Source organism: Canis aureus, chromosome 18 (genome assembly GCF_053574225.1).
Source record: "Canis aureus isolate CA01 chromosome 18, VMU_Caureus_v.1.0, whole genome shotgun sequence".
Taxonomy (NCBI): domain Eukaryota; kingdom Metazoa; phylum Chordata; class Mammalia; order Carnivora; family Canidae; genus Canis; species Canis aureus.
In genome coordinates, this window is record NC_135628.1 from 34961168 (window position 1) to 34973763 (window position 12596).

Below are 12596 nucleotides of genomic sequence, written 5' to 3' on the forward strand. Positions count from 1 at the left end.
AAGCAAAATGTTCATCTGTCAGAGAAAAATATGTACAAGTTAAACACATCCAATCAGAAGCAAATTGTTGAAAGGAGAATATGTGTTAAAAGGCATTGTAGTCTGCGATCTGCTTTAAAATAATTAGGTGAAAAAGAAAGGAAAAATATATAAAGCAAGCATGGCAAAATTTCAAGCATTGTTGACTCTCAGTTATGAGTAGATAGGGATTCATTGTAACCTTCTCTATACTTTTGTATTTATGTCTGATATTGTTGATGGTAATAAATAGTAGAGGCATCATAAATTTACAGATAGGATACCTTCAAATATTTGCATGAATTTGAGGGCACAGCTTACAGAATTAGGTTCCTTAATCACAGAATTACATTGTGTTATATAAGAAAAATATTTTGCAAACCATAGACTTGATTAATCTTCAGAGCTCTTTCACCATGTTCTTTCCACCATGGAGCATAGAATGACAGATTCCTTCAACGATTATTACCTCTTTCTGATGCTATTTAATAAGCTGCCTTTCTCACTGTCCTGAAATCTGAATATGCTGAAAGAGTTCATCTGTCTTTAAAAGCAATAATGAGCTTGCATCACCTTTGGAATTAGACTCAATGTTATAAATGATAGTTGGAACTGGCATGCATGAGGGAGAGCCACATTTTCTCCTCCTTATGTATCAAGAAGGGATATTATCATCTTCAAACTTATACATACAACATGATTCAATTATTGTTTTGTAGAAACCTTATCTATTGTTTGTGTCTTGAAACATGGATTTGAAAACAGTGATTTTTTTTTTTTACTGCAATGACAGTATCAATAAAGGTAAAGTATATCTTATTGTCTAGAGAGATATTTAGCATGCTGTAGGTGTAAATGAAAGACATAAGCTAAGAGACAAAAGCGAACCTTTCAAACATTAATGTGATATTGGCTGTGTTATTATGAGCCTAATGATATCAAGTGCACACAAGAACACATAGGTGTCATGCTGGGAAACCAATGATCTAGCTTTCATTTTGACTGCAGGCAAAGAATATCTCATTAAAGCTATAAATTTCATGAGTCTGTTCCCAAATTTAAAACCCTTAAGGAAAATGGCTTTCATGGTTCAACAGTTTTAAAGGGTTGTACTTAACTTGGCTTTGTAACAAGGAAATTAATAGTTTTCCTAAAACAAATCAGAATTATGCCATAGTTCCATGTGTTTTCATGCTGCTGCTGTTAGCACTTAACTTCCTCTCTAGATAACAAAACCACGGACTCCACATTGAATTCACCACGGGAAAACATTTATTACCTGCTATGTTTGTTCAGGATAGTCTGGGATGGGGATGAAATTTGTTCAATCGTGGCTAGGTAAAAATTGTTTTCTTGAGGTGATGTGAAATGGAGTAGGTTTCTAATCAACCTTCACTATTCAGAGTGAATCTTACTTAGCCTACTATCTGGAGGAGTAAGTTGCTCTGGTCCCACGCCGTGTTACCAACCAACTGATCGAAATGCGTGCAGGCCTCAGGGACCCGAGGCATTGGGAAATAAATGTCAGTGCAATGAACTGAACTTATTTCTTCTTTCTCAGTGGACTTTGTAATAAATCTTAGATAGTCATGTGAGAGATGCATTTATAAGAAACTGTTTTGTTTTTGTATACATTTAACTTAAATAGCAATTGTTCTATCTGGGAAAAAAACAAGACAGATTTTAACAGATATAAGAGAGTACAGATATGTCAGATGTCTCTAATGGTTTAAGCTTAAAGGAAAGTCATTAGTGATTTACAGAAAGAATATACAAAACAAAGTGAGCAATAAGAATGTAATTGTCATTTTCCAAAAAATGTTAGAGAAGCAAAACTACCTAGACTCACCTCATTTCATCTGGATGATCAGAATGTCACACCCTGGAAAGAGCATATACTGTTAGGGATGTGGGGAAGTAAAACTTGAAGTTCATAGACACTTAAAGTTCATAGAAACTAAAAGTAGTTCATATACGCTTCAAGTTGAGCAACTGGGTGCACATCTTACTTCCCTCCCTCACTTAAGCTCCCTAATCATATGGCAAGGGACAGAATTTATCCAGAAGATATAGTTATGACTTAAAAATTTAGGTTGTATATAAATGTACTTTCAACTGCAAAGGTCATTCAAAACAAATCATTAAAACGGAACAAGGTGTCATTAAAAAGTTTTAACTACATGAAATGCTTTCAAATAAGGCATTACACTGTTTTTCAAAAGCTGAATTTTTTGAAAATTTTTATGCTGTTTAATTTCTTTTTAAATTCAGGATCTTTTTGTAGGTAGTGATTACTCTCGTCCTTTATATTGTTGTTGTTACAAATCTGCACAATATGTCCAATTTTCCAATACCCTACAGCTTAGGGTGAAAAATAGTTTCTGAAGAGAATAACCATTATAAAATGCAACTTTTACTTAAAAAGAAAAAAAAATGTCTCCAGCTTTTAGCTAATTATGAATATTATAAGGTTGTTTAAAATGTCCTTGGAACAAATGTAATTCATGTATGTAACTATATGTAATTCATGTAAACAAATACTTGTGTAAGCATATATTTTCATTTCTCTTATGTAAAAATCTATAGGGGAGGTATGGGGTCACGTATTAAGTGTATGTTTGACTTCATACAAAAATTGAACCCTTTTCAAAGTGTACCATTTTACACTTGTACTAAGAATCAGGTGGACAAGATGACAATTTCTTTAGCTGTCTTCCAGCCTCTTTCCATGGCTGCATCACATTCTCAATAGGTTCATGAATAAAATGCCCATCCTAAAGGGATTGAGCTGTGTATGGACTCCATCACGTTACTCTTTACTCCCAAAAGGAGATCTGGTTACCACTGTTGAATGCCAGACTTGCCAACAGTAGCAGCCTATCCCCAACTGCTTATGCAGTATCTTATTTGTTTTCTATTACTGCATAACAATTGCCACAAAACTAGCAACTTACAACACGTTTAATATTCAGAAGTTCTGTGGGGCATGAGTCTGAACATAGGTTAGTTGAGTCCTCTATATAAGTTCTATTTGCTTCATAACTGCACCAGCATTTCATCATCAAACTTTAAATTATAGCCCAGGACCGTCCATAGAAATACAATGGAAAATACATGGACAACTACATTAAAACAGTGGAAACAGTGGAGATTTATTTTAATAGTATACTTTCTTTAGCCAGATCTATTTGAATTTATTTTCATTTCAGCATGTAATCAGAATAAAATTAATGAGACACTTTATTCTTCTTTCATGCAAGCCACATGTGGCTAGTGGTTGCTGTATTGGACAACATAATTACAGATATTTTAGTGTGTATACAGTGGTAATTGTGATTTTAATGTGCATGTTCCTGATAACTAAATGATGTTGAACATATTTTCAGATACTTCTTGTCCATTTGAATATCTCCTTTTATGTAATATCTGTTCAAATGGATATAGATTGTGGTATATTCATATGATGAAAAAGTACTCAGCAATAAAAAGGAAAAAAAACCCTACTGATTCATGCAATATGTACATTTAGAATGTGTGTATGATATTGTATGTAAACTATACTCCAATACAATTAATTTAAAGAGTAAAAGCAATATGTTTAGTAGTACCTGGTATGTACTTTGGCCCAGGGCACAGTAAAACTGTGGGGCCCCATATTTAAAAAGTATTGAGAATTTCAAGACAGTGACAGCAGAGGGAGTTTGTTATTAAATTCCTGGTAATAGACAGTGCACAGCAGGTAGAAAGTTCCAGTAAAGTTCTATTGAATGAATTTAAGATCTTAGTGCTCAGCAGTTTCCATTTGAGAACAGCCTAACACCTCTTCCAACGTCTGCTGTTTACTTCACAGACCTGAGGAAAGACTAGAATTCTGAACACAATTTTTAAAAAACTGCTGGTTGTTAAGTATGATAGAGAAAAGTACTGAGTAAAGTTGTTTTAAGTTTTCTAAAGATATGAAGAAATAGAGCCCAAACACTAACATGAAGAAAGAACAATTCAGTCGAGTGGGTGGAGGTTATACAGGCACCATGAGGTACAAAGGAATTTTGTCCTTTACGTAGTCTGTATTGTCAGTCACAGGCTGACCTACAGTGGCAGTGTTACACCTTCCATGGGCTAGGAAACAAGCTAAGGAATGGGGATGTACAGAGATAAAACAGGTACATACAATTGTGCAATGGTTTGTCTTCTTTAGAAATCAGTTTTAGATCATGTTCCAGTTATTAACATTTCTAATATTTTGTTCCATCATAACTCAGTGTACAAAACATAAAGCAGAATTCTCGTGTTTTGGAGGAGGTGGCATAGTAGTTTTTATATAATCCACTCTGTCACAGACATTTCATTGGGAGTTTGCTCCTGTGCTTTTTAACTAGAGTAGTTATTAACAGAGGCACTGGGACTTCCTTAAACAATGGGTTATGGACTGGATGTGTCCCTCCCAACCGCCCATATTTATATCCTGAAGCCCTACCTCCCCAGGATGGCTGTAATTGGAGTAAGGAAATAATTAAGGTTAGTGAGGTCATAAGGCTAGAATCCTGATGACAGGATTAGTGTCCTTATAAGAAACCAGAGAGCTTGCCTGTTTTCTTGCTCCTGATGCACCAAGAGCCCATGTGAGGAGGCAGTGAGGCCACCTTCTGCAAGCCAGGAAGAGCCTTCAACAGAAATGAAAACCTGGAACTTCTAGCCTCCCAAATTATGAAAGGATAAATTTCTGATGTTTAATCTGCCCAGGCTGGGGTATTTTGTTATGGCAGCCTGAGCTACTATAATATGTAATATTTTATGAAACCTTAAACAAAATATGCATAATCTGCATATTAAATACAACCTAATCAGTTACATAAGGTGGACAGCCTTGTAGGGTGACAACAGGATCTATATGGAGACACCTGGGTGGTGGTTGAGGCTCCCTTTGGCTCAAGGCACGATCCTGGAGTCCTGAGATTGAGTCCCAGGGAGCCTGCTTCTCCCTCTGCCTATGTCTCTGCTTTCTCTCTCTGTGTCTCATGAATAAATAAATAAGTCTTAAAAAAAAACAGGATTTATATGTATGTAGTGATAGTATGAATGTGTGGATCCTAAAATTTTGGGAAGTTCATATGGCAAATTATCCCTAAAGGAAATTTACAGTGATTCTACTTTATCACTCCCTGTCCTAAAACAGGGGTATTTTTTTTTTATTTTAAAAAGGAAAAGTACAGTTTTAAATGACTAAAGCTATCCTGTAAATATAAATATTTAAAATGCCTGTCATGGGGCAACCCGGGTGGCTCAGCGGTTTAGCCCAGGGCCTGATCCTGGAGACCCGGGATCGAGTCCCTCGTCAGGCTCCCTGCACGGAGCCTGCTTCTCCCTCTGCCTGTGTCTCTACCTCTCTCTCTCTGTGCATGTCTCTCATGAATAAATAAATAAAATCTTTATTAAAAAATAAAATAAAAGGTCAGGTGGCTGCGTGTCACTATGCCTCTCATACTATTCAACAACTTATTTTAGGAACGAAAGTAGTAAGAGATGAGATGGCAGTGCACTAACAATTGAATAAAGTTTACTGGAAAAAAAAAATGGCCAAAAAGTTTTGTTATACTTGTTTCATTGTAACTTGGTGTAAAAAAGATAAAGCAGGATTCTCCTGTTCTGAAGCAGGTGGAATGGTAGTTATAATTATTTCACTTATTTCACTTAAGCCAGAGTCTTCAAAATAATATTAAGCATGGCTAAGAAGTTGGGGAATAGACATAACTAAAGAAGTGATGAATGAAGTGCTAACAAGGAAGACTGTACATTTTGGGGAGGATTGAAAGAGGGTGGTAGTAATTGGTTATTTCCACAATAATTGTGGTATTAATTCTGGGGTGAGACTGTTTGGGTTTGATGTCTTGCTATGCCAGTTACAAGCTACATAAACTTAGCTTATTACCCATCTAAACCTCAGATTGATCATTGGAAAATGGGAAGAATAGTGACCATCTTATATGTTAGCAGGGATGATTAGTGGCATAATGTACAGTAAGCATTTAGCACAGTACCTGCAACATAATAAATAAGTACTACCTCTGATGTGAATAACGTATTACTGCTGCTTTTCAAAAATTACATTAATGGGGCAGCCTGGGTGGCTCAGCGGTTTAGCGTCACCTTCAGCCCAGGGTGTGATCCTGGAGACTCGGGATCGAGTCCCACGTCAGGCTCCCTGCATGGAGCCTGCTTCTCGCTCTGCCTGTGTCTCTGCCTCTCTGTGTCTTTCATGAATAAATAAAATATTTTAAAAAGTTGCATTAATGTAATTCCAATCTACGTGAATATGGGTATTTTGAAATAGACTGATGTAACTCAAAAACAAAAAAATGAGGGAAAATGTCAAATTTTATTTATTTTTGCTTATTGTAAAGATTGTCTTTAGACTCCAGCCTGCCTTTCTCAGGTATTTGTCTCAAAGTCTTTGTTCCAAAATTCATCCAAGGAGTTCAGTATGTGGGATATGGCTGTTTTCCTGATATCCACAGTTAACATTAGTTGAGGCTATATATCAATGAATTTTCTATCTTGCCTACTTGTAGTTTCTCCCATTTCGGTTCACTGTATCATAACTGTCAGCATGTCCCACTGTCATACCTTTATTGAGCTTGTCAGATGCATGTGATAAAACTATGGCTCCAGGGCAAGTCCACAGATTTCATTTCTCATAGGGAAGAAGTTGTATGCTGACATTCTCTTACAAGTCCTCCAAAGTTCTGCTTCTCATTTTAAGAAACTCTGCCTTAAATAATCAAACAAAGACATCTGCCAAAAACATTTGGCTCTGCAAATAGCAAGTAGATTTGTTGCTCCTGCTGTAGTTGGCAAATGGTAGCTAAAGAAGTAGAATCTGGGGAAGCAAAATGTCTTGTTATGAGAACTCTCTGATAAAGACAGGAATCAAAGGAATTTTAGAACATTTCTAAGCCAAAGAAATAAAGATGGGAAAACTGTTCTTGAAAAGTCCAGTATAAGTGTGTAGGGCACAGTAAATAGTAGGTCCTTAGTATTTTATGAATTAGAAGTCATGGTACTCCTGCTGCAGAGAATGCTAAATTATTTCTTTTTAGCCTTGACCTGCAATCCCAGAGTAGTAAGTCATACATAAGTTGATGAAATCACAAAATGGTATTTCATCTTGTGGGGCACTGTTTGGTCTTAAGTGTTTTCGCATCAAGTGTTCTCTGTTCATGTTTGAACTATGTTGGTTCATATACTACGGTATATGGTACTTATACTAATAGTTAGGATTCTGTTAAAGTGCTTGAAGAAGACAACAGAGACTACTAAGGGGGAAAAATGACTGTTGGAAATTTGTTTAGGTCATCCAGATGTATTCATACTTACAGATAGGTTAGAGACAAGAGACATGCTTTAGAAAACATACAAATTCTAAATGCAAGTTCCTATTTCATTTTCAACGACTTTATTGAGAACATTTTGCAAATTAGATTTTACAATTTAACATTTTACAATTAGAAATTTTATCTGCTACTACATAAGTTGCAAACTTTTCAAAACACTACAGAAAATCCTTTATTTCTTTGGATTTTTCTGTTCCATGCTGAGCTCCTGAGATATATTTTTTCTTTCAGCTTCATTTTCATCTTCCTGTGAAATAAATTTTAGAAAACATTAAAATATAAACTTTAGGGCATTTTATCAGCTATACTTAATACATTTTTCATTCTGTTTCTCTGAAGAATTAACTATGGTGATTCTGGTAATCCTAGAAAAAAGGCTAGAAACAAAATGGTAAAATTATGTAACATTCAAATATTTACAGTGGATGTTCTCTTATACTACACATTCACTAAAATTTGCTATACGTTTTTAAAGGCAACTTAATTAATGACCAAAAAATTACTTTTGAAATCCCCTGCCCACAAAAAGTGTCCTTTTGAAGGAGGTGAATCAGGTATATTTTTACTTCACTGTTTGATAAAAATAAATTTAACTTCTGAGACACTTTATGTGCTCCAGCATAGTGTTTTTGTCTCATCTAGCATACTTCCTTGACAGGTCTGCCAATTTTCCAATTACTTGTACCACCATATGTTATCTGAAGATCAGTCAGCTCTAAAATAGGAAACATGGGCATGTCAGGCTATCGAATGCTTACAATCTTCTACAGTTTCGATTCTAAGTGGTGGCTTCATAATTCACAGCAGATTCCTGTGAAACATGGTGAATAAATGAAGTGACTTCATAATGTCAGTCTCCATAGGAATGAAGTGTATCTTGTGTTCAATATTAAATGATGACCTCCAAAGCATAATGAAGAATATGGAAAAATATTTCATCTTACAATTTGTAACCCATTTCATCATCTATATTTCTTCAACAATACAAAGTATAAAGCAGTCTTGTTTTCCTAATATTTCTAATATTTATCAAGATCTTTAATTTTTATTAACTGAAGGTAAAAAGCACCGTCTCTTCTATTGAATTAATTAAAGCATGAAGGGAAATTTCTTAAGTATCTCTAGACAACAGTAATACCAGTATCATCAAATACATCACCCTCTATCTCTGAATCATATAAAACCAAATTCAAGTAAATAATTGTTGAGCTCTGCTTTAGTAAATTGACATTATCAAGTAAATGCAAATCAAGGCATATATATTTGTTTCCCATGAAAAACCACATCCTTGCCTATAAACATTAAGATGGAGAATGCTTCCTTTATACACGGACTCTCTCGAAGCTCGCCAGCATCTGTGATTTAGACTTTTGTCAACACCAGAGAAGTGGAGAAATTATCAATATTATTATCCAACTGGAACCATTTATAAATATGTGGCATACAAGAGATGGAGTTTTGAATGTCATTTTGGCAATGTAATATTTTTCTAAGCATAATAGGCACTGTATGTTTAATTTTTTTCCAATTTCTCTTTACTGAACAGAGATATTATTATGTTCGACTCACTCTTAAACAGGTAGCTTCCACTAGTGGACATGAGTTTCTAGAGATTATTACATTTTGCTTAGATCCTAGTAAAAAGCCATCTTGCTCTGTACTTTCTACTGTCTTCTTCGAGTGAGACATTGACAGGAAGAGTTAAATCAGCAGGTAAAGGGCAAGACATTTTCTGTTAGGTAGCACTGAATTTAGTTATATATTCCTCAAGGCAGGGCTTTTTTTTTTTTTTTATATTCTTACCATCAACAGGGCATACTTAGTATAGTTGGAATACAATAAATGTTTTCTGAATTATGTGTAACAGTGGAGTAAAAAATGAATAAAAGAGAAGTCTGCCTAAACTAATATGTAACTTGGAAAAGCATTCTTCTTAACCAATAGACTTACTAGAACAGTACTGAAAACAAAAATAAGCAAAAATGTTTGAAGCAACATTAGCCAAAAATAGCCACTATCAAGCTCATATCCTTTGATTTATAAGACAGGAATGGAACCTTTTTTATGTGCACAGTCTAAGTTCCCACATTGACATGATGTACTGGTTTAATAAGCTTGGTTATCTTGCTTTCCCTAGCAACCTTCAATAATGCTCTAAGTCAAAATAATGCTCTAAGTCAAAATGGAAATGTAAAGGCTAATAACCCTGAGGACTAGGAAGTATCTATACACTTTCATATTTAACTAAAATTCTTATGCCAGCCTTCTTGTTGAATTGTTTCTGTAATAATTGACCATTGAACAACACAGTTTTGAACTATATAGATTTTTTTTTCAATAAATACAGTACTGAAAATGTATTTTCTCTTCCTTCTGATTTTCTCAGTATTTCTAGCTTACTTAACAAAGTATGTATTAATCAACTCTTTATGTTATCACTAAGGCTTCTGGTCAATGGTAGTCTATGTTAGTTAAATTTGGGGTGAGTGAAAAGTCACATGCATGTTGTTGGCACACTGAAGCCCCCCTGCATTATTCAAGGGTCAACTGTAGTTTATAAATGCATGTCTCTTGTAACATTGTCTCCTGTTCAGGACAGGTGAAGAACTGTTCCACATTTTTCTTTATGCTGAGGACATATCCTACCTTTTTATGCCTTTAGACTATTTCCATAGATAACAAGATCCACCCTCTTTTTTCCTTTGTACAAGAATAATCGTGATTTGGATGAAGAGGATTATGAAGGGGAGGAAAAGGCATTTAACCCTAACTGCTGGAGTATAACACACTGTAACTGCTATAGTAGAACACCATCAAAATAATGAAAATAACAGTAACAGACTAACAGATTTTATTATTATAAATAAAAACATTAGGATTAGACACAATAAAGCTCCAGAAAGGATTTTAGAGGTTGCTTTGTTTGTTTTTTTTTGTTTGTTTGTTTTGTTTTGTTTTTTGTGTTTTTTTTTGGAAGTACTGATTTGTGTTTCCAGCATTACAGGTCAACTTGTATAAGAACTTTATAAGCAATTAAGAGTAATAAAATCATTAAAATAGCTCAGGCAGCAAACCAAATATCATTGACAAATGATTGCATAATGAATAAAACTGCAAAGAAAGGAAGCTTTTTATCAAAGTATTTCTTCACTATTAGATATTAAGGGCAGGCAAAAATTTCTTCTGATAAATGGCAGGTTTTTGTTACTCTTTGCTGAGATACGACATCTGTTTGTTTCCCAGTGAAAGAAGACCCTTGCTACACGGATCATTTTCTTAGTGACAGTCCTGACAATTTTGACATTTGTTTCATGAAGTGTTCTGAGCAGTGAGCAAGAAATGTACCCTTTGGGGCCACTGGAAAGTGTAGACAGGTTTACCTCTTAACTTTGAAGCTTGCTAATTCATACTCCAGAAAACATGTTGTTTGTAACAACACAGCAAAGCTACTAGTTACCTGTGGAATTTCAAGAATACCCACTCATGTAACAAGTTAACAACAGTAACTAAGGTGGTTCTTTAGCCTTCTTGTTTTTACACTACAGCATTGTTGTTGTAAGGAGAACAGTAATTTCTAGGCATACACAGACCATGTGATTATGGTCTAATACTCCAGGTGGCAACACAAGACTGAAAGAGAGTTATTCTAACAGAGAAATCCATAAAAACACTGCCATTCTTATCTAAACTAAATCCATCTTACCACTGAATAAAACTTCCAAGATTTTGGTTAAATACTATTCAGGCTTCCAATATCAATTGGAACAGAGGTGCCGTCAATTTTCCTTATTACAAAATTGTCTTAGTTCCCATAAGAGTTCTAAGAATTGATGCCAATTAATCCAACCTGTCCATCCTGCTTTCCCTTTCTCTTAGGAGGTAACCAACTCCAAATAAAGGGCAACTATTTTAGCAGCTGGGATTTCTACTGTTCAGGTAATATTTTGACTCAAATTAGTCTGTACAGATGACTTTGTTTTTACCAAATTGTAAATGATTTCTTTTAAAGTACAGAGACAACTTATCCCATTGATTCTTTTTTTTTTTTTTTTTTTTTTTTTTTTAATTTTTCTATTTGACACAGAGCACAAGCAGAGGGAATAGCAGGCAGAGGGAGAAGCATGATCCCCAGAACCCTGGGATCATGACCTGAGCTGAAGGCAGACACTTAATCGACTGAGCCACTCAGTCGCTCCTGGTTCTCTATATCTTTAAAGACTTTGAGTACCTCTATAGAACAGATATCTGTCAAATACCACCATACCCAAGTGATCAAGATTAACATCATCAGTTATACATATTAACACTAACCATTTGCTGTGATGCACAAAAAAGAACACAACTCTGGTCTGTGGTATCCTTCCTAAAAGTGTATAACCTCAATCTAATAATGAGAAAACATCAGATAAAAACTCTATAAAATAATTGAACAGTAGTCTTTAAAACTGTCCAGGTCACGAAAGACAATACAAAGCTTGAACTATCACGGATGGGAGAAAACTAAAGGAACATGATGACTAAAGGCAGTGGTGGGCTCCTCGACCATAAAAAGGATATTTGTGGGAAAACTGACAAAATTTAAATATGGTCTATGCGGTAGCTAATAGTATTTTCTTGATGTTAATTTCCTGATTTTAGTAACCTACTTTGGTTATAGAAGCTGGTAGCTACAGCAAGCTGGATGCAGGACAAATGGGAATTATTTGTGCTATTTCTGCAGTTTTTCTCTAAGTCTACAATTACTTCAAAATAAAAAGGGCAACTTAATGAAGGTTTTCCTAAATTCAAAATAAGTATCATGTACATGCAGGGATTTTGTGGAAAAAAATTTAAGCCATCCATTATAGCTGCCTACACTGAAAATATACAGCTAAAAGAGTTTGCTTTCCATTGTTCTACTTAAAATTCCTTTTGTAAGTATCTCTAATGTTAATAATGTTGATGCTCTTAATTTTTATTCCTTTGTGCTTTCATGTGTTTTCTTACTGAGTATGCATTACTCTTACACAGAACATAAGCTTTCTTTCAATAAATGCCTTTATAATCTGGCCATTTGAACTATTTCCAGAAGTAAGTATAATGGAGGTCAGTGTTTACAAAGAGAATGGTTTCAGTTGTTTTTACTTAACTGAATTTGCTATTCATAGCAGACAGATACATGGTAGTACAACAGTAAGATGAAGCGAG

The 12596-nt window shown here is 34.8% G+C and overlaps 1 protein-coding gene and 1 long non-coding RNA gene across 11 annotated transcripts in view; one reads left to right on the top strand and one right to left on the bottom strand.

Moving 5' to 3' along the window:
• The window catches only part of LOC144288841 (uncharacterized), a 62604-nt gene that overhangs the window by 18977 nt on the left and 31031 nt on the right, over nucleotides 1-12596 (top strand). For 4 of the 6 annotated variants that reach the window (XR_013356845.1, XR_013356842.1, XR_013356844.1 and 1 more), the window contains exon 3: nucleotides 11286-11345. The exons of the other annotated variants lie outside the window; for them this stretch is intronic. This is a non-coding gene — a long non-coding RNA (uncharacterized LOC144288841). The remainder of the gene's footprint in view (nucleotides 1-11285; nucleotides 11346-12596) is intronic. 6 annotated transcript variants of the gene reach the window in all.
• Nucleotides 1-12596, bottom strand: part of PHF14 (PHD finger protein 14) — a 232999-nt gene that overhangs the window by 8782 nt on the left and 211621 nt on the right. For 4 of the 5 annotated variants that reach the window (XR_013356839.1, XR_013356838.1, XM_077856746.1 and 1 more), the window contains one exon: nucleotides 7455-7656. The exons of the other annotated variant lie outside the window; for it this stretch is intronic. Coding sequence is in view for 2 of the 4 variants with exons in the window: in XM_077856746.1 (XP_077712872.1) it covers nucleotides 7582-7656 (75 nt within the window). In the remaining 2 variants the exon portion in view is untranslated. Of the gene's footprint in view, nucleotides 1-7454; nucleotides 7657-12596 lie in introns of those variants that run through there. 5 annotated transcript variants of the gene reach the window in all.